Source organism: Falco biarmicus, chromosome 1 (assembly GCF_023638135.1).
Source record: "Falco biarmicus isolate bFalBia1 chromosome 1, bFalBia1.pri, whole genome shotgun sequence".
NCBI classification, from domain to species: Eukaryota; Metazoa; Chordata; class Aves; order Falconiformes; family Falconidae; genus Falco; species Falco biarmicus.
The window spans coordinates 59,822,385-59,845,260 of NC_079288.1; the positions used below are offsets into that span (position 1 = coordinate 59,822,385).

At 40.5% G+C, this 22,876-nt stretch overlaps 1 protein-coding gene and 1 long non-coding RNA gene across 2 annotated transcripts in view; both read left to right on the forward strand.

Annotated features, from left to right (window-relative positions):
* Positions 1–16,738, forward strand: part of EGF (epidermal growth factor) — a 60,850-nt gene extending 44,112 nt beyond the window's left edge. Inside the window, exons 20-25 of the mRNA XM_056328579.1 lie at positions 1,814–1,933; positions 4,307–4,457; positions 7,079–7,243; positions 10,752–10,851; positions 14,222–14,324; positions 16,404–16,738. Coding sequence (XP_056184554.1) covers positions 1,814–1,933; positions 4,307–4,457; positions 7,079–7,243; positions 10,752–10,851; positions 14,222–14,324; positions 16,404–16,627 — 863 coding nt within the window. The 3' untranslated portion in view covers positions 16,628–16,738. The remainder of the gene's footprint in view (positions 1–1,813; positions 1,934–4,306; positions 4,458–7,078; positions 7,244–10,751; positions 10,852–14,221; positions 14,325–16,403) is intronic.
* The window catches only part of LOC130144671 (uncharacterized), a 178,074-nt gene that overhangs the window by 129,933 nt on the left and 25,265 nt on the right, over positions 1–22,876 (forward strand). The window lies entirely within an intron of this gene.

Sequence of the window (22,876 nt, forward strand, 5' to 3'; positions counted from 1 at the left end):
ACTGATTTTCCCATCCAGCTCTAATGCCAGTGTTTAGTTCATTCCCTACATTTTTTAATTTTTTAATCCATTTTAGCAGTAAAAATGAAAGAACAGGAAGCTTTCCCCCCCCCAGTATTTGACTAGCACACAGTTTGTTCAGAGCTTTATGAGAGGCTTGGCTTCTCCTTCGTCCTTTTCTTTTTCCTTTATAGCCTAATTCAAAGCCCATTAAATTTGTTTCAAATCTTACATAGCCTTTACTGGAATTTGATTCTTTGACACAAATAAGGAGGACTGAAAAATTAAGAACAGTATCATTATTATGGGTAGGGCATGGAAAGTATCAGAGGCAGGAGGTTTGAGAAGGCCTTCTGCCTACATTGTTCAGAGATCCAGAACTCACGTCTTTGAGGATGTTTGGAAGTGCAGGCAGAAGTGACAAGTACCTCTTGCTACCCCAGTATCACCTACAAGGCATGGCCCCTGGCAGCCCTGGGCTCTCGCTCTCCATGGTACAGTCGCTCAGCTAGAATGACTGTGGTACCTATCACTATGACTGAAAAACAATCCATTATCTTCCTGAAGTCTTTAAGTCCAGAGTATGGTAAGATATGTGTTCACAGCATTTTATAAATGATGCAATGTTGTAATAATGTAAATGGAATTGAAACTTCTTTCGGGTTTGATAACTTACAATGTACTGTAAGAACCAGAAACTGGTAAGTGATTCTGTACTTCGGTTTTAGATGTGTGCGTGCATGCACAGTGTCCAGAAATGTGTCAGTACATCCAGAGATGATACAAGATGAGTTCATGTTGTGTTGTTGAAATCACATTTCATGGAATATGTTGCAACAGTTTTGTTCCTGTATTTTTACTTTTAAAAGTGCTCTGAATTTTCTGTACTCTTTTAGGCCAGATCCTGCTAATCTTACTGTAGAAAAAGTTCCAGTGGTTTAAGCAGTAATTTCACACAAAATGGGATAGCACATCTGTGATTTTGTTTCCCCTGAGTAGATCTGGCACATGTATTCTGCTGACAGTTCATAAAATGAATAGGAGGCTCCCAAACCCTGGTGTGTGAACTCTTTCAGAGGTCCCACCCTTGAGGTGGGGTGCTCAGGCACTCAGCACCATGTGGGTATCAGTCCTGGGGTGAATGCCAGCCCGGCAGGAGCTGCTGCCGTGGGCTGTGTGGGAGAAGGTGTGGAGGCAGGGTGGGGGTGTGCAGCGGGGTGGGGGCGAGAGGCAGATACCAGCCTAACACCGGCTCTGAGCGTGGAGACTCTTGTCATCAGGGAGGCTCTTTGTAATAATTCAGAGGTTCGCTTCACTGAAGCGTTTACACAAACTGGATAAACCTGTAGGTTTCTAGACCCTTTCTTTCTGGGACCAGATGGGTGGTGCAGGGGGTGGGCAACTCCCTGCTCCCAAACCCTCCTGCTGTCTTAGTGCAGAAAGGGCAACTAACAGCACTCCAGTACTCATCCAGGGTGCAACTGGCATTGCCAAGGTATCTAGTACAAATAAGTCTTCTCTTCAACTCTACTGTACTCATTACATTTCTTGGGGAAGCCTTTCTTTCCTTCTTCCTGTGGAGGTCTTCTGCAGCAGCGTAGCATGCTCTGAGAGGCTGGGGAGGCTCTGATTACTTGGCATAGAAATATGCTGGTTGCTCTTCTGTTACGTTTTCCACAAAGGCATATTTGCAGAGGGAAGCTCTTTGGTGTTTTTCCTCATTGTGAGGAGACTGCAATGCTGCAACTGCTGCCCTTTTAACTGATGCTCTGAGGCATTTCGTTCTTCTAACTGCAGACTGTTTGGGTGACAGATATTGATGAGTGCAAGACGGGGTCCCACACCTGTGGAGAGAACGTAACCTGCACAAATACAGAAGGAAACTTCACTTGCTCATGTGCTGATGATGCTTCTGGAACTGGCATCGGTTGCAGTGAGTAAATGGAGCGAGCAATTAAAATGAAGTGGCCCTTAATGAAAAACTGTGCTCTTGTATAAACTGTTATACCTGGGAATTAAGGAAACTCTGTATAGTGACATACTAGGCAGCTTGTGGATCCATTTAGCAGTATTGCTTTAGAAGGCTGTTTTGAGGTGAGCTAAGGAGACCAGATCCGAGTTTAGTTTGGGAATATCTACGTTACAGTTCAATGCTAATTTTTACTGTCTAAATGCAATGACACTTCTATCTAATGGCCTTTACAACCAGCAGCAGAAGTAAATGCTCCTTGGAGGCAACATTTTTGGAAGTGGTTTCAGCCTGTGTCAATTTGCAAACTCCCTGTGCCTTTTTTCTCTCTGCAGAAGGCTAGCACAAGAAATGCACATAATTTAACTCCCATTTAATTCTTCAGAATAAGCTAGTCTTTCAAATCCGGTGGCTAATTTTTCAAAAGAGCTCTGCAACTCTTTAGAAAATCTGGTTACCAATGTAATGAAGGGAGCTGCTGAAGGTTCAGCGCTAGTGACTATCTGACCCTCATTTCAGTTTCTCAATGAGACAGCAGTGTTCTTTCAAAATGTGGAACTGGGTGACTCATATAATCATTTAGACTGGAAAAGACCTTTAAGATCATCAGGTTTAACCATTAACCCAGGACTGCCAAGTCCTTCATTAAACCATGCTTTTAAGTACCACATCTACACATTTTTTAAACACCTCCAGGAATTGATTCCACCACCTCCCTGGGCAGCCTGTTCCAATGCTTCACCACCCTTTCAGTGAATTTTTTTTTTCCTAATATCCAGTCTAAACCTTCCCTGATACAGCTTGAGGCTGTTTCCTCTTGTCCTGTTGCTTGATATCTGGGAGAGGAAGACCTACTCCCACCTGCCTACAACCTCCTTTCACGGAGTTGCAGGGAGCAATAAGGTCCTCCTTGAGTCTCCTCTCCAGACTAAACAACACCAGTTCCCTCAGCTGCTCCTCATAAGACTTGTGCTCCAGACCTTTCATTCATCATCTTACTCTGTGTCAGCCCTCTTCATCAGAATGAATTTTACTCCAGATGAAATGACTGTCCGATGATGGAGGGACACTGTGATTGTTACAGATCTGTTTCTGCAGAAAATCAGAAGGAAATGATGGTTTTTTAAGTAGAACACCTATTAGGATCCCCACTCCCTTTTCAGTTACTTAAGCTTTCAGTAGTTTCAAGTGTCACTCAGGGAAATGATGATTTTAAATGATGCATGACTTGGAAGTAATGCCTTCTGGTCTCTTAGCTGTAAGTCTGATCCTATGTCTTCATGGGTGTTAAAGCACTGTTCTAATTATTTGCCTAACGAGCTCTTTCAGCAAGCTGAAATTTTCTTTGCAGAATGCAGTCACACCTGGGGTTCACTAAAATCACTCATCCCTTTCCATTCAGGCTCTTTACCATGGCAGTTCTCCTGCAAATGAAATTTTAAAAATCAAATGTTATTGAAGGTCATGTTGCAATAAAACTGGTGTGAGTCATGAAAGTGATTCCATAAATGTGTGAGAGCAATTAGGTGCATTTCTGCTAAGCCATACTGCTAGAAATTCTTTGCCATGTAGATGTTTGGTTCTGACCTATACATTTGCTGTAGCATCAAAGCAGGCAAGGAAGCACCCCTTTTCTGTAAGGGCATGTCTGCACTATAGGTCATGCTGTGCAGAGATTTTAAAGCTACCTTTAAATCTAGCTAGTTGGGCTATCTGTGTAGGTGACTGTGCAATTCAGAGCAGACTACAGAACCCTTTGAAGAACTGGGTCAAGAGAGTTCCCTCCTTCCCCAGTGATGCTGTTATCTGTACCTGAGGTAGCTTGAAACAGTAACAGTCACACGCAGATGCGATCAAGTGGATGACAGCAAAAGTAAAAATAATCCGCGTATGAACAACAGGTGGCATGTGAAAACTTCTCGGTCTGAGATCCGAAGGCACGAAATACACTTACCCGTCACCTGTACATTATGCATGGTAGAGATTTACCATACCCTAAAGCTGCATAAGTTGCAAAAATCATTTACATGTAAGTAACTAAACAACCAGTGCAGTTTTTATTTGGCGATGTACTCTCTCATCTAAATAGATAGAACGCAGCTTACCTCTGTGGGTCTTTCATTGCAAATCTAGAATCAAGTGTATTTAGTATTTTGATATGAAGTTCTGTGTACCTAAATTTGATAAGCAACATAAGCAAATAGTTAAAATACAAGTAATTGGTTGAAATCAGAGATTTTAACCTATTTTCCTGTCTTGAAGTTCTGGTATTTTGTAAGATCACATTGCTAATGCATCCGAAAGTTTAAGATGTCCTTGTGAAATCCTGTGTTTCAGAATCTACTGTCCCCTCTACTGTTGTGAGCCATGAATACTCTACACACCCTGTGCAAGGTGATTTTGTAGGGTGCCCTCCTTCATATGAGTCATACTGCCTCCATGGTGGAGTGTGCAACTATGTTTCTGATCTACAAGACTATGCCTGCAAGTAAGTGCAGAAATTTGCATTGTCTGCGCTGGTGAACGGTATCCTTAGGGCCCATCTGAGTGCAGACAGTGAAGTGTTTGTCCACACATTATCTGTTCATCACTCATGTTAGCGCAATTATCATTAGACTCAGCTCTTTTCTGTAAGTTTCTGAAAGGGGTCACTCCATTCACCCCAACTGCAAATAATAATAGGATTGGGTTTGTTCCCTGAGCACTACGTTCTTTGCTTTGGAAATGTAAGATAAGTTGTTAAATGGCTTTATGAAAGAGGTGCTTGCTGTCTCTCCTGTACATACCGTGCTGACTTGTACCTCCCTGTTGGCCTTGCTGTTCATGTGTAGCACTCACCGGGATGGAAGAGGACACCTCTGTCTTGTCTTCTCTTATGGTGACCAGGTAGAAGTCTGGTGTCAGCATCTTCCCTTACAGTTTGAAGAGTCTTGGTCCCAACATTGTGGTCCTCCTAAAGACAGGGAGACATGAAACCTCAAAACCAAGACCTCCTTCCTCCCGTTGATATTTTTGTGAAGTCTAATTCCTCATTCCCCAAATGCAGTTACCGATAAAAGCAAACAGAATCTCACATCTCCAGAAGTCAGCCTTGGCCTGGTCTATGTGACAGCCTAGTCCCATGGGGTAATAATTTCTTCAAAACCATCAGTGCTGGAGTTTGTGTAACTTGTTTATATTTGAATCTGTGTTCTATGTTTCTTCAAATTCAAACATGAAAGTGTTTACCATGGGACAAATCCAATGCCCGCCTTCTCCTCTCGGGTCTCACCTGGTACATGAGGACCTGTGCAGGGGATGGATGCTGTTCTGTAGTGGGCAAATCTCCCTCTGTGTCTGAGTAACTCAGATGGTCCTGGTACAACCCTGGAGTGAGGAGAGCAAGCTTTGTGCTGAAGCGTTCCTTTGACCCACCATTCCCCCAGATCCTTGTACTGCATGCAGGAACCTCTGTACGAGATTCAGGCCATTCCTGCAAGCACTGTCAAATCCTAGGCTTTCTAATTATTAAATAGAGTGTTCTCCCCTGCCTACAGACCTCTGTACCTACAGGAATATGAAAAGAATGTCTCTTATGTGCATACATGGAAATGAAGTGGATGCTCTGTGCCATGGATTTCTTAAGTTCAGCAAAACCCTTGGGCAAAGCCATTACAGGAGATGGACTCATGGTCATCTCTGGTATTTGTTATGAATTTTTAATGTAAATTTTAGAGGCATTGAAAACAATCTTTTTTTTCACCTCATTGAGTTTCTCCTATTGAAACTGAAGAGCCTACAACTGCAGAACTTTCAGATTGGATCGCGTCTTTTTTTCTTTTATTTGTTAGGTGCTAGTGCATAATAAGAATCCAAATGTATGTATTCTTCAGTTCTGGAAGTGGAAGCCATTTGACAGATTAAGGAGCAACCATGCTTAGCCATGTTCTTGGGGGCCAGGGTTTGTTTGTGCCAATTTCTCACATTGATGAACTCTCACTAGATGGCAGCATTTATTCATGTAGGCTCTAATATATTAAATACCGAAAGGAAGTAATGGAAAAATGTTATCTAGCAAAAATCACCTAACAAATGTGATTTGTATTTTAGTTAATAAAAGCTTTTACACTAGGAAGTAGATCTTTTAGTTTGTTTGGAATTTGTTGTGATCTTACACTGAAAAATTAGCCTTTTTCTGCCTTTCAACATATATGCATTCTAATTTGTGACAGAATGAGAGTGCCAGACTTAATAGTGAATGCTGATATAACATTTTCAGGACATTAGGTAAAAGCTGCTTCAGGTCAAATCCTCCTTCTTTTGACTTAGGAAAACTAGACCAATAAGAATTGGGAGAAGGATTTGAGCCTACATTGCTGAGAGACTGTTTTGAACTGAGTAGACTTTTCATTTTTTACATTTATTATTATTTCCTTTTTTATGTCTCTTGCCTCGGACAGTAAAGCTAGGCTGAGATTCTTTGATGTATTACTTGCTTTCTAGGAATTTTGATTTGAGGGTTTCATACCCTGGTAAGATATTTCTGCGTTGGGTTTTACAGTGGTAAAAATGAACAAATGAACAAAAACTCTGTACAGAAGAAGCTTGTATTAAAACTAAGTTATGAAGATCTTTCTAATCCGCACAATTTTTTTTAAACACTTTCATTCATCTTTTATATTAAACTAAGGATTCAGGTTAAAATTTGATTCCCTTAATCAAATAATTCTGAAAATAAAAGTAAGTCTTATATTGCATATTTCAAAGAAAGGAAAGCTTGCTGCTGGAAACAGTTACATGGAAAATCTAACGGAAACACTAATCACACAGCAGGATTTTAGAGAAAATTATTTTTTCTATTCTTTACCTGCTGGAAGCTGGAAATTATAACATCTCTGTATAATTCTATAGCTGACTCAGTAGCTTTACAGTAAAAAAAGTCTTTTAGTATTGAATTCTACAGGTTCTGACAGCCATTCCTTTAAGGTCATTTTGTCTTCATATCTAAATTCAACCAGATATTTCTGTAGTGGGTGCCAGTGGTAAATCAGTATGCAAGGCGGCTGAAATGATGATCTGGGTTTTTTCCGCTGCCGCCAATTACAAAGCGTGCTCCCTTCCTTTTGGCAGCTGTGTGACGGGATATGTCGGGGAGCGGTGCCAGTTCAGCGATCTGGAGTGGTGGGAGCAGCAGCATGCCGAACGGGTGAAGATACGGAATATCACCATCGCCGTGTGTGTAGCAGTGCTGGTCCTCCTGCTTCTGCTGGGGTTCCTAGCTGCCTACTGCCACAGGTAGTGCTTCCAAACATGTGCTGTGAACATATGGCACAGGGACCAAGGCGTTGCTCACTTTCAGAGAGGGCTTATAGCGAAGAATGTGAGCTGTTCCTCACCTTGTGGAAATTGCTTTATTATCCTTGCTACTCTTGCTCTTCAGTAATTGCATCTACGAACAATTCAGAAAGTTCTGGCAGTACTCACATCGGTGTTAATGAGTGATATGTGTTGGGGGGAAGAATAGATCTTCTTAGGTTTGAAGAAGAGCTATAATTTGTATTGACGAGAGAGTTCAGGAGCATGCTATTTGCTTCTTCCTTGGTTTTCCTTAAAAGTTCTAGATGTCTAAAACTGTCATGTTAGGGTTTGGCTCTTCTTTGCTAGCTATCCCATTAGTTTGCTTTTGCTTCCCTTTCAGCGTGGAATGGCACCTGAAAGCTTCCTTACCATAGAGAAAAGCAGCGTACTAACCTTCCAACAGCAAACCTCCACAGTGACCTCCAGCAACGAATGTGAAAGAAGTTTTCCTGGCAGTAGGAAGAGTAAAATCAGGGATGGGAGCCTAAGGCACATCTGTTGTAAAAATACTGCCTGGCATTTTCCATGGCTGTAATGGATTGTGCAGGTCTGGGATTCTTCTCATGGCAAAAAGAATGCCTACAGTCACTATTTAAGAACCCAGTCTGATGTGAAATTAAATGTCATCGATGTCTCTTGGACTGGAAAGTATTCAGCATTTAATAAGTTAGAGTCTTTTGGCCATGACCTTGGCAGATAACTTTTCTCACAGGCTCTTGTCTAAATGCATAGTTATATCTAAAAGCAAACAAACAAAAAGCCAGACAGCAGCAAATCAAAAGTCTCCTGCTGCATGTTGACCTGTACTCTGTGTGCAGAGGGTTTGTTTGTGGTTTAGGTTAATTTTAAAATTAGACTTTCCTAGGCATAAAAAGTTAAGCTGCAGAAGAAGGTAACCATGGAAGCTAATATTTTTCATTCTTATTTAATGGTTCCTAGCATATTTAGTCCATAAAAGTAGTGAAGCAGCCACATTTCTTATTTTCTATTAACTAATGGTAGAAGTCCAGAATTAAAGCTAAGCACAGCCTGACTTGTTCTCATGACCTGGGATTCAGAAGCTAATCAGTGGAATGATACATACAGAATAGACAAATTGTGACATTCTTGTATTTCCCATATATGTCACATAAGCTATCATGAAAAAATAGCCAGAATACGCCTGGGTTTAAGGTGTGAAGATATTCAACCTCTTCCCTTCCTCTCTCTCCTGTCATTTCTCCCTGATTTACCTTTCTTGCCAAATGCTTTTGATCAATAGAACTATTTACCTCAACAACAAGTTTTCAATTACATGCTTGATTGAATTTGTACCACAGCTATTACTGGCATAACTAGATCAAAATGAAACCACTGACCTAAAATCCCTATTTAACCGGAGTTTGGAAACCAGTATTTGGGTTGAAATTGCTATACTGCTTTTTCATGTAATCTGCTGTATTTTGAAATGTACCAGTTATGTCTGTAGTAGTCTGTTCCTTTCTCTGTAAAATGGAGACGCCTATATCCTTTTAATTAGAGCAAATTAAGATGGAGATCTACACCTGCCAATCTGAAAAATGTGTGAACTGTAGGCCAAGAATACCAAAGTATTGTGTTGGTTTGTTCAATGGCTGTAGTCTGCTGAAGAGCATTGTGTTATTAATGTTAGGTTTATGTAGTCCGACTGTATAGTATGCCAAATTTCCTATCTTCCTTGGGGAGGAAAGAAAAAACTCTTTCCCACCTACAAAAAAATCTAAAGCACAGCTTTAACACCTCGAATCCCTCCACCACAATTGGCCAAGGCTATGCAAAAATCAGCAGTAGGACTGGGATTAGGATTGAGAAATTTTTGGCCTCTTGGCCATGCTCAGTCAACTAGGTCTCACTGCCTCGTCTGCCTGTGCGGAGTCACACGCAAAGACCCCTGTGCCCACCGAGTCCATCCGGCATCTGTTACTCTGCATGCTGTAAAGTAAGATGTAGAATTTGTGACCCTTTTGAGCAGGGTGTCCCGCTGAGGACCATGCCTGCGTCTGAGTGGGGTCTGTGCAATGGGTTTGTAACTTGAATTTTGAGTAACTTCAGTTTTGTCAGCGCTATAAGCTGCAGTGCAGAATGGGCACATCCAGGTGACAAAACATGAACAGCGGCCTTGCCACAGTGTCAGGAAAAGTCAAAATGGACTAATTTACCTTATTTCTCAGCATTCTGCTCTGTGGATATACCCTCAGATCTGACACCTATTTGATTTTGTATTAGCAGTCCTAGTCTTATCCTCTAATGAAGACAATTTTTTTATATATTATTTTTTATTTTTGTAATGGTTGAATACACAGGAACATGTTATAGAGAATCTGGGGAGAAAATCCATGGTGGAGACAGGTCTGTCTTGTTTCTAGCAAAAAGCAAATTTTATTTATATCCAATTTTCATGAATGGAGCAATGTATAATTATGGTAGATGTATTTTCCCAGTTAGTATATGAATGCAATGTAAATAGAAAAGGAAAATTCCTGTTTTCTTTGGCACATGTCTATTAAATTTCATTTTAAAATAGATCAAGTAAAAGGATGTTACAACTTGAGAATTCCAGAATTTGAAGAGTGTAATATTAATTTCATTAGCTGATGTCTAGGAAGAGAAAAAACATGTATGTAAAGTCAGTAAAGATGTACTAATTCGTATCTCCAGCAGTGTCAATGAACTCTTTTTCTTATGACCGTGTTTTCTATGTGGGGGCTTATATGGGCTTTTAATACTGCCTCATTGGTGGTTGCTGTTTAACTGCAAAAATAACAGATTTTGAATTTTTGGAACTAGCCACTTAGAGCTGATTTATTTGTATTCTTTTCCAACTCCAGGTTGTACTCTTGGCTTTTTTGTCCTCTTGAGCTAATTCTGTTAGTCATGCTTTTTCCTGGAAATACCTTAGTTCCAAGCTTTTTGAGGCTTTCAGTCTGTTTATTTCATAGTAATTTTGGAAACGGTTGTTTTTCCTGAATTATTCAGGTGAATACAGAAGCAACTTTAATAACTCTAAGTATAAATGGTGTATGAAAATATGGTCAGATTTTTATTTCTCAGCTTCACCCACAAACACTGTTTCTAGTGTTGGCTGAAACCTAAATCTTGGTAAGAGGAATGAATGTATTATAAATAGAATAACATAAGGAAATGGAAGGGGGTAGTTAAAATTATGAGGCCTATTGGTTTTTTTCTAATGAATTACCCTTCACAGATGACACATTAGAACAAACATTTGTTCACTCCTTACTGAATTTTTCGGACAAGCTGTTTTAACCACAGTGCAGTAATTGACAGCAATGCGCCCTTTCAAACCAATGAAAGAAAACAAAATATACGTCCCTTATCTAAATGCCTATAGAATAATGTGTGAAAGGAAGTAGCATCTGTTCCTCCCAAAGAAAACTAATTTGTTTAATCTTTTGTTCTGTTGCAGAAGTCAGAACTTGTATAAGAAGAATCTCTATGCAGAAGCGATAAGGGATGACAGCAGCCACACTGACGAGAACGTGACACCTACTAGCAACAAATCTCAGGTAACTATATTGACGTGGAGTGGGGAGAGAAACAGGAAGGATCAAAGTGTGTTAGGGATCCACTTGAGATTATCCATCAAATAATTCACATCTTAAACATATTAAATAACTGCTAGAGTCATCAAGTGCTTTGCTGTGAACCCTAGTTCATCTTACCTCATTGTTATCCCTCAAAGTTCACAGCTGCCGGGATGTATTGCAACCATTAGCCTGTGTTATTGTTAGCTTTGAACACAACAGTTGGGGAACTGTGTTCTAAATTAAGGAAATGGCAATGTGATGACATGGCATATCACAGAGTTATTTTCACAGGAAAGTATGCCCTCCATAAGAAAGGCTTCTTGGAAGCCAAGTATTCTGTGTGCTACATGAGATGTTGAACTTTATTTTGGGGTTTGATGAAATTAAATGTCTTTGTATTAGAGGCTGCTGCCCTGTAAAGAAAAACCAGGATGTTATCGAGAATTTGGGAGGGAATATGTAATACCAGTTCTACACTGGTGTAGGTAGAAATGCCATCATGATCTGGTTGTACTAGCCTGTTTCTGTTGTCATTTTTAGACTTGTATCAGAGAATTGGACTCCATAGGATCTGATCTAAAGACCTGATTCTCACTGGCATTAAAATGACATTACACTGTTGGGTGATTGCAATTGAAACTTGAAGTTAGCAAAAGTGACATAAATGGCATCTGTGGATACTTTTGTGCACAGTCCGAGACTCCTTTCTCAGAATGGCATGACTAAGCCTGAGAGCTAAGCAGCACACGCTTCAAAACAAGCACAGTTATGCCAGTGGAAAAGACTACTGGAAGAGTTTGTACTTGTATGGCATTGGTGATAAACTCTAGCAAAGCACCTACCTTTATAATGGGGTAACTACACATGTACTTCTCTGGTGCAGGTATTACTGCAAAATTTTCAAGCCTTTTGCACCCAACTGTAGCTGGAAAGGTGCAAGAACTGTCTGCATAGTATTCAGGGTCACAACAGCATTTGACTTTAAGTGGCCTGAAGTTTGACTTTGCTCCAGATCTTTGAGTCCAGAAAGAGATGAGTTTGTTCTACTTGAGAATCTCTTTGAGGGATCGAATATCATGGAATATTTATAGTGAAAATCCAAGGATTTTTAATCAGCCTGAAGAAGGCCTCACAAATGGTTTAGATTGAGTATCTGGCAGGATTTGTGAGTGGGTAGCCACTGAAATGTGCTATCAAACATATGTTGGGAGTACCGAATTCGCTTAACCCTGGTTACGACATACTGTTCCTTAGCTGGTCAACTGCATACTCTTGTGGACCTTTTATTACCAGCACTTTGTTCCTCCAGCTACTGGACAGCAAATGTGCTGAATCACGGCAATGCCATCATTTGTTCACAGCAGACACAAAACCCACAGCTTGCAAAATATCTGAGGCTGGGAAAATCAGAAACATTTGTTGAGACTGAGAACAGCTCGTTGCCTGGGAGCAGTGCTCTAGCAGGCCTGCAGCTCATCGGCTCTGTCCCCACCTGCTGTTGTCCCCACAGTTAATGCTAGTGGTCAATGACATTTTTGCTGAATATAGGAGTAATTAGGCAGCTAAGCAATGGACTGAATCAACAAAAATAAATCCAACCTACTCATCTATTACACATTCATGTTAAATTTCGCCGTGCATTCTTGCACTGGGAGACATCAAAAAAGTTGAAGTAATTTATTGCAAATGGCTTGTTGCATGCTGGAAGAGGAAGTCACTGACCCTTTGCTAATTATTGCTGCTTACACAGCATACACACATAATTACTGTTAATGGATTCCTGTGGTTTCATGCATGTGATAATCTCTGTGCTGATGTAGCCATTGAAGGTTAAATTCAGTGGGGCTTCATGCATGCCTGCATTCAGGTGTAGAATTGCCAAAAAGCAGGAGGAAGATGTCCATCTCTACTGTTCACTTAAAGTGGGTCATTGAGGAGCTTTATGTAAAAAAAGAGACTATACTACAATGGAGACAGAAAGCTCTATAGCTCCTCAACTCTTAAGATACTGACATAGGTTTTTGGGGGCCACTGATTACACAACATTAATAATACTAATGAAGGACTTTGTATGGAGACTGGATGATGTGTATGCATTAAATGTAAAGAGCTCATGAAACTCACACCTTTTGTAGCCCGCAGTGCTACTGCTTATTTATAAGGCTGGGAAGAGGGAGTGCAAAGACTTTCCTTTTCTTGCCAACCTAGGTAATGTAGAAGACAATTAGTTTTTATGCTATCACATGTATCAATGCTAGATATCATGATACTGCAAGTGTATCTATAAATTGTCCAAATGTCATTCATTTTCCCTTCTGTTCTACCAGGTGAGGCTATGTTTAGCTGAGGACATGCCTGGGTATTTTTTCACATTCTCATTAAGAGGTCTATAAGCCAGGCTAGATTTGTTCTAGGGATATGTAAGCCTTGGTAAACTTCTGCACATGCCTGGATTTTGATGCTGTTCTGAGACTTTTCATCCAGCAAGCGTTCTGCTTTGTGCAGGCAAAGATATTTTGCAGAACTGTGTGTAGCTGAATCTCCTCCTGGGGGGTCTGTCACATGTGGGTTAGCAGCTGTAAGTCTGCAGATTTTATGTAAATTAACTGATGCCTAAATAGTTACACCTGCTACATCTGTGATCTATCCACATAAATCCACCAATTATCCACCTGGACCAATGAATCTGTCAGGCCTTCTGTTGGAATATCTTATTTACAGACTTCTTCCTTTCTTCCCTGTCTCTACTCTTTAAACATTCGCCCCTTGACTGAATTTCCCTCTGCACCATTTCAACACTGTTTCATATACCCCTGGTTTTTCTTTTGCCCCCTGGTCTCTTCAGCACGTTCCCCCAGAGGGTCCCATCTTCTGCTTCCAAGGTGTCACTTCCACTGTCATCATGGAATGATGGAACTGCACCCCTTGAGTGGTGCTGAGAGCCAGAAAATGGAGGCTTGCTTCCTTCCCTGTGTCTGATAGGGTTTCCTGCTGTCTGTTTGTGGGTCTTTTCAACATTTTAAAAGTGGCCCTCATTATTATGGAGGGGGTTGATTTTCATGAACTTTTGTTCTTGCATCTGGAAAGGGCTGATCTGCAAGGCAGGAGAACGGGCAGTTTTTTACTAGACTGGGACTGCACACTTTTCAAAGAAAGGTGGGGCTGTCATCAGCTCAAATGTTTAATTACCTGCAGGGGAAGGGTCATCCCAGAAGCCAGGATGACCTTTTCCCCCCTGCTGTGGTTGGACTGCGGCCTTTCTAGTTTGCCTCTTGGGTTTCAGAAAATCAGTTCATTTTTATATTAATTTGGGCTCTGTATGTTTTGTGCATATTGTATGTATTTGCAGTTTGTGGTTGTTAAGGAGTGTAACAGTTCTCTGGAGACTAAAGTGGTTGATCTAATTGAGTGTGAGACAGCAGATCCTCATCCTGCCTGTCCTTCAGAATACGGTGAGTAGGATTTTCTTCCTTATTAGATCTCTCCTCACCATGGTACCAGCAGGAGCAGTGGCTGATAAAGGAGACAGGGAAATCAAAATTGTATTTCTGGCCTGTTTAAAGCTGCTGTGCACAACAGAAGCCATGCTTGTATTGCTGTGAAGAGACGGTTCAGTCCTTCGCTTTGCAGATTGTTCATAAGAAATTGCACTACAACGGTGCTTTTACACTCAGAAGCCAGATGCTTCTTGTGATAGTAATAATATTGCATTTACGTAGAACTTCACAGGTTTGTTTCATAGCAAATGAAGTTATGCCCATCATCCTGATGGGGAATGTATATCCATGGAACGATACACTTTAACAGTCCTCATCCATTCAGGCAGGATTACTGAAATGGTGTAAGGAGGCCAGGTCTTCCCAGTGTATTGGGCCCGGCTGAGCCCCACAGCAGCCCTCCCAGCACTGTGCTGGTGTTGGTAGCTGGAAATGTGGTGATAACACACCAGTGCTCTGGCCACTGCTGAGCAGCGCTGCAGCATCAAGGCTGGCTCTCCAACATGCCCCTCGCCTCTCCAGTAGGGTGGGGGTGGGCAAGATCTTGGGAGGGGACACAGCCAGGACAGCTGACCCAAACTGACCAAAGGGACATTCCATACCGTATGATGCCTGCTCAGATGTAAAAGCTAAGGGAAAGGAAGAGGAAGGGGGGGGGGGGCATTTATTATTTATGGTGCTTGTCTTCTGGAGCAACTGCTACACATACCAAAGCCCTGCTTCCTGGGAAGTGGCTGAACATTGCCTGCTGATGGGAAGTCGAGAAAAACATCTTTTGTTTTCCTTTGCTTCCACATGGGCAGCTTTTGCTATTGTGTCATTAAACTGCCTTTATCTTGACCCACAAGTGGTTTTTTTTCCATCTTGGTCCCCACCCCATCCTGCACTGCCATTTTGCTGAAGAGAGGAGTGTTATAGCGGCTTGGTGGGCATCTAGCATCCAGCCAAGGTCAACCCGCTGCACCCAGAAAACTTTTGCCTTGTGGCAGCAACTGCAGTTCTGCTTTTTGTGTTAAACAAGGTGTATGACTGCTTGGGGCATGTTTGGTGCTTAAACAAAGGTGAGATGAGTGAAGGAGATGTGCTTCTCATTCCTGGTGCAAGGGCAGCAGGCAGCACAGAAGCACACAACAGGCTTCCATGGCCCCCAGGTTACCAGCTGGACCCCTCCAAGTTTGAAGAAATGCTGCCTTATAGATGGCAACTGAACCTCCTAATTGCTCAGACAGTGAGAACTGATGGAGAAAGACTGGTATCCTTAACCATTTGTCTTATTTATCATATATAGCTCCTAACTACAGAAGTTACTAGAGGACCCAGTTTGCATCAGTCATTTAGAAATATGCAAAGAGAAATAATTTGAGGATACTTGAATGGGCAGGCATCTTGCAAGATTTTCAAAATTGCCCATCCTTTCCTTAGATGCGTGTTGGGAAGTCACTTTATTCATCAGTAGAAAATATGCCTCACATTTACTTGGTTGGACTAATTTTGTGAGCATGTGTACAACTGTATTGTCCAGCAAAGGAAGCCTGATGTTTCCCATTAGGAGGCTCTGTTTTCATTTATAGTTTTAACAGATGTAGCTATTGGAACAGAAGTTTCCCATGACAGGTGTCTGGGGTTTTTGTAGTTTAAAATCTTAGCAAAAGTAGTTCAACCATTTTAGACAAGATTGGTAAATAATCTTGTACCATGCCAGTGAATAATTCTAAGATCTTTTTACTGTGGAGCAGAGGCTTTAATTTTGCCAGGCCTTTAATTTTGCCCAGTCTTCCTGTCACGGGCATGCTTTTTCTTGTTCATATGTATTAAAACAGAAAACCATTAAATTTTTCTAGGACAAGTAATTACTTAAAATCTAAAGGAAGTTCTTGACTTTGCCTGCTTCTCTAGTTCTTTTGACGGGAACTGTTTTTGTAATCTTCCAAACTCGATTCTGTGCTCTCCTATAGCTGTCATTAGCTTTCATTCAGCTTAGTTGCTGTGAAGCTTCTCAAATGGCTATCAGTAATACATATCTGTTTTCTCCAGTGGAAGAACAGCCTATAACATACGACAAAGCAGCAGAGACTTTGGCAGAAGAGGAGAAAGAACAAGGCTGTCAACAACAGGTTCCTGTTGGTGAGAAATCGCATCAGCCCATGGGAGCAGCGAAGGGCCCTCCCCAGGCTCCCTGGAGCATCTGCCCCAAGCCCCTGCTGGAAAGGGAGCCCTGCGAGCTCGCCCCAGCCAGCCTGCTGATGCAGCCAGACTAGAAGCAGCCTGGGTTTGAGTGGGAAAAGGAGGAAGGAGGAAGTCAGTAGAGAATGGGAACTCATGAAACACTGAAGCAACCCTCATTTTTCCATTAAAATCTTCTTTAGAAACCCCCCCCCACAAATCAAAACAGAACAGAGAAGTCCTTCTCTGTCACCTCTGCTTGGAGGAATTACTGTGAGCAATCTATTAGTACTCTATAAGTATCACTTTAAGGGTCACTGCTGCTAACTTCATTAATTGCCTGCTAAAAGGACACCGAGGGGAAAACAGACGAGTGGGTGACTTGTCAGAGAGAGTTATTTTCTAATGGAGTTTGTTGCTAGTGGTCTTTACACATACACCGAGTCTAGGAACTGCCTGGAAAATGCTCCACAAGGACAACTTCAGAGAAACTGGAATGGAAGATGATGCAGGAAAGTTAGTTAAAAATTAATCTTTTTATTAAAATATTTTCATGGACATTTCAAGCCTCTCCCTGGCACTCCTGTCAGGCCAGTGTAACTTCTTAGACTCCACTAGAATTATTCTTGTATCTGCTTCTGTCAGTAAGCACTGAATGAGCTCTTGCATTTCTCAGGTTTGGTGGACTGGAGGGTTGTTTGTGAGCATATGGCATTAATAATGGTCACATCTATGAAGTGAGAGTAACATTTGAGAGGAAAGGTGATGCTTCCATTAAATTTTCCAGTCTACGCTGGTCCTTCAGAGCATTACAGAATTGTTTCTGGACTGAGGTAGTGGGGCTGAGTCTGCTTTCAGTCCTGTGGGGAAGCATGTGCTGGAGCTGTCCTTGCCCCACACAAGTGTGTCTGGCAGCAAACCCTGGTTTGTTATACGTTATATAGAACTTAATGTGGGAAAAGAAGTCCAGCCAGTTGCTGCTCCAAAAGAACAGAGGAGTGGGACAATGAAACAAAAAAACTCCTCAGTTTTGACTGACTTCCACATAACTGATTTGTGCTGCTTGATAAAATCCATGGGAACAATTGGAAAACAACACCGGTTTTCCTCACGTCTGGCTTTCTAACAGCTACAGTTCCCTTCCAGTTATTTACTAAGAACTAACTCACTTATTTATCTCTGGTATATACAGCATGGTAGCTTACTTGTTTATCATATCAAGTGATTCTCACCAGTGGTCTTGACTTCCTAAGGTCATTTTCACAACTTCCAGAAGGTATCTGGAAATCAGCTACATTAGTAATAATTTTTCCTTGCAGGGGATCTCTCAGTCCTGTGTCATTGAAGCCTGCTACTGTAACTGTCAGGCACCTTCTTTAAATATCACTACAGTGTCCACCACTAGTGATCCTTGTAATTCATTAGCTGGATTATAGTGGCAAAAGTTGTTTGTTTACCATCCTGCTTTTTGGTTTTTAGTAAGTTATAGGATGTTGCAATTTGCTTACAGGCTCTGTAGGCCAATGATGGGAAAAGAGTATTGAAAGGCTCTTACCCCTTTTCCAAAACAATTACACACTTGAGTAACTTTTTGGAGTCAGTTCTGATTTATGTTGATGTAAACAGTAAGAACATTGAGCCCAAGATGTCTGAATTACAAAAATTGTAATGCTTTGTTGTGTAGAGAGTTGTCACTCATTTGTTTATCTTCTAAAGTGATTTTTGCTGGTGGTTTTGAATTGTGGAGTCTGTTTTCTAATCACATCAGTTCTGAATTGAGAATAAACTTGTACAATAGGCATTTCCAGAGATTAGGTAAAACTAGTAGCAATGAAGACACATTCTCTTGTGTGAATGATAGCATGGGTACTTCCATGGAAAGAATAATAGCTGAGGAGAGTTGGCACACTAAACCGTATTCAGGCAAGGGCAACCACTGGCTTGAACCAACTGTATTTGGTAGATTTTACTTTAAGTTCAGTATAGTTTAATTTCATTAACATTATTAAAAGCATTTAGTTTGGATTCCCTGGTCTTTCACAGTTCATTACTGATCTGATGTATTTTGATGGGAAGAAAGTCCAGGTAAAAAGGCCCTGATTCAATAAAGCATTTTATTTCCATGAGAGCTAGACGGTAAAATGACTTTGATCCCTGCACTTTGATTATCTCTAGTTAAATATGTTTGTGTGCTTAAAATAAAAGTGTTGTGTTGACTGACAGTCAACATTTAGTTGGAAGCTTCCCCAATCAAACAAAGATTTGTAACTTTGAATGTTGTCTAAACCGAGGTGTTTCAGACTCCTTACAAATTAGTTTCATATTCTACCCTATGTTTTGTTTACTTTGCTTTCCTTCAGTCTAAGGAGGTAATCTTAAATTTTATAGCATTCTTTACAGAATAAGATAGGAAAATCAAGCTGATACATTTTTGTAATTAGGGTGTTTTGAGTTTTAAATGTTTCCTAAACTCAGCTGTAAACAAAATAATCTTTAGTGTAAAATCTTGAAATGGTGTTTCAACACTAATATAATATATTTGGTTTATTTGTATGTTTATAAAGCTATTGATTTGTAAAATAAAATAAAAAATGATCCCTTGTATTCCTTTTGTTTTAAAAGATTGCAAAAATATGGTTTCAGTTAACCCATGTCATGTTTCTTGATAGCTCCATTTGTTTCATATAGCCACAGTGTGCTAATGTGTCGGTGCAGCACATGCAGATATCATGGGGGGATTGTTCACTCCTAGAAAATCTGCACTAATAAGGATTATCTTCTGCAGCTCACAGGTAGACGCCAGCTTGAATATGGTAAGTTTTATTTATTTTTTTCAGTTTTACCTTCCCATAAACCAGTAAAAGCCATGCACTCCTTTTTCTGCACATTTTAATGACTGTTATGAATGTTGCTATTTGTTTGCCTAGAACTATTATCCATGGCTTCACAATATTTTTTCAGACTGATTTCCAAGATGTTATTCTCAGACTTTACTGGTCTGTAGATCAGTTGAATTGAAATGGTTATATTGTGGATATTCCTCATTTTTTTTGGCTAAAATTTGTTCAGGTATGCAAAAAAAAATCCCCCAAATTTAAAATTATTAGACTTTCTGGGTAAGTAGCTGACTTAGTATTGATCTCAAGTCCTACTGGTATACTCTGACTCTTAAAAATGAAATTAATGTGTTATATTAAACTGTAAAAGAAGAAATTAGCAAGATAGGGGGGGTAAAGCTTGACAAATCAGAAGTGAGAAAACTACTAGGCAATTCTAAAGAGCAAGGGAGAAAATTAGTTTATTTAGTTCAGTAAAACCTGAGTTTCTTGAAATGGACATTTCAATTCTCTAAAGCCATATTTTCATCATAAACAAGTGGGGAATGATTCATGCTCATTCATAATGGACATAGGCAGTGTGATGGTTCTGTGTCATAGGAATGCATGACACATCTCATTTTGAGTCCCTTTTGCAGTCCTTTGCAGCTTTGCAGAGGTTTAACTGTTCAGACAAAAAGTTATCCATTGCCGTAATCTCTTTCGGGATGAAAATATTTTTTTAAAAAATCTAGGGAAAAAGTAAAAAAATATTCGGAATGGTATTAAGAGAAACCTCTGCCTTGTTAACATATATTGTGGTTTTGTCTTACTGGGAGTAATTTTATCTCATGTTATTTCAGGGTGATGCCGACACTGTTCCTTCAGTCTTCAAGACACACTTGGTGTTATTACTTTACTCCCTGATAACTTGCCATCTTTATCTCTGTGCATGTGAAAAGGAAAGATGTTAGTGGCATTAGAAGCCTCCCCCAGAGCCCCAGGAATGCACCCCCAAACGCAATCTGCAAGGGTGATAGCCTAAGTTGGCTCACGTTCCTCTGATCTTTTATTGAGACTGCTGTTTAGTGCCAGTTTTGATGTGGACCAGGAACAGCCAACTTTGTGAAGACTATTCATCATGGGATTAATCTACAGGCACCCCTCAGTACTGAGGTGGACTAGGTTCAGACCAGTGAAAAGCCTTAGTCCCTTCTAACCAGCCTTATTCGATATCCTGCAATTTCAAGGCTTTGGAACTCGAGTTTTGAGGCAACTGCTGCAATAATCAGCTATAAAGATGCAGAAGCCCTTTTGCATTGGGACCATGGCCACTATCATGTCTTCCTTCTCAAGCCCAGGTGTTACAACCAAAAGGTCTTCTCCCTGCCTAGTTTTTGGAGGGGATGATTCTAACACTTTTGTTCTATTAGGCGCAAGCAGGAGCTAAACTAAAGTCTAGAAGGAATTTCTACACTTCATAGATCAAGACCCTGTAGCCTGGCAGCTGCCTTTTTTTCCAGGTAAGAAGTTAGTCTATGTTTCCAAAATTAATTTTAAGAACATTGGTGTTCTAGACCCACCTTTGTGCTCGCACTCACTGCTGCATGACATCGTTATCTATCCAAGCATCCAGCTTTATGCCACATGCCTTCCTGGAGCTTCGGTTCATGGACAGTTTTGTCCACCTTACCCCTGATCTGGCCCCGTCAGTCTGACCCTCACTGTACACTCATTACAGCTTATGGGATCCTGCCTGCCAGCCAGGTTTGAGTCCATGTAGCTGTATTGGCCATACCCGCATGGCCTTTATCCAAACCAGTTTGGAATGGTTTTGAAAGTAAGTCAAAGACAACATGTAGGATAATTTCTCACTTTTATGTGAGCAGTTAGTGGAAACAGAGCAGCTGGAGTTCTGGTCCATTAATAAGTCCCCTAGGTGTTAATATGATGCAAAAAATGAAAAGAATACTTAATAGTTTATATAAGAATTAGCTACTCATGCCCACATAAAAAAAAGAGATTTATTATTAAAAAAAAAAACCACAAAACCTGTTTAATAGCTTCTTAGTCTCATGATCCAGCAATTTTTGTGCAGCTCTGGGCTTTTTATTGATTAAAGCCAACAAGTTTTATGTGCCATATTCAGTCTATGGAACAGTGTACACATTTTAATGGACATGATTGTTAATACTAATTGCACAAAACAATACATTTGAGTTTGATGTAACAACTTGAGAGAATGCACAGTTGATATTTCATTAGTCTATTAATAGTAATTCGTCATAATGCAAGAGTAGTGAAAGTGTGCAATATATAAATTTATCCTTTTCTCACCCAAGAGAGAAATAGAAATATTTAGACTAAGATTTTAATGGCCATTTTGCTGTTCAATTCTTGTCTGCACGAATTCAGTTCTGTGCAGCCTTTGTGCAGTGTGTGCGCCTGCAAATAGTGGGTTTAGAAGAAGAAACATCTTAAACAGCTCTTGAAAGGTAACCATTTAAAAAAGAAAAAAGAAAAAGAAAAAAGAAATCAGTAAACTAAATACAGCCAGATGCTAAACATCTCACTGGAGACCAAAATCAGTAATAATTATGGGACATTCAAGGATCCCTACAGTATTTGTATGAAATAATAATAGATTTCAAACTTATTTCCACTGACCTTAGTGTTCCTCATTAAAGGTTTTAGCAGAGACCTGGATACAGTCACATTCAAGTGAGGTGTTTGGAATTAAAATACAGATAAAAGGAAAAAGGTTAATCCAGGTCAAGGGAACAGACCAAAACTGGGATTGCATAAGATTATAGTATCTTTTCTCAGTTCTCCAATGGTCAAGAGCAGTTAGTTTTAAGTAACACTCTTCTCTGCAAAAACTCCTGAATGAAAGCCTAAACATGGTATTAACTGCCCATTCTTTGGCTTTGTCACTATGCTTAATCACTATACAATGATTTCTGACCTCTAAGAGGTGGGTTTTTTTGCCTAAATGCAGGAATTTGCTAAATACCACCTCCAGGAGGTATTTAATGAGGCACTCCCTACTGCTTATTATACGTTGTAATTGTAACAGTTCTTTTCTCCTTTCTCATACCTAATTATCGCTATCAAGTACATCAAAACACACTATGAGCCCATTTTCCTAATAGCAAGTGAGCCATGGCCCCAGAAATGGCTACTGCCAAATGTCGAGGCAGTGGGATCTGGATCTGATCTACCTTGTGGCTGGATGTAATAATAAACCCAAAGTCTTCATCCATCCAGTGGTTCCCTACTCTTCTGCATCCCGTATGACATTCCCTCATAATGTGAATTCAGAGCTTTGTGGCTGAGGATGCTGCTACGTTAGACAGTGGTAGTGAGCAACCAGGAGCTCTTGGTTCTGCTCCTCGCTCCACTGCTCGTGCGGTGGTGTCAGGCAAATAACTCAGCAGGTCCTTGCAAGCTTCCTCCCCACTTGAAAAAAAAGGAATGGAAAGAAAGAGAGAGAGAGAACACAAGAATTATTACCTATATTCTAATAGC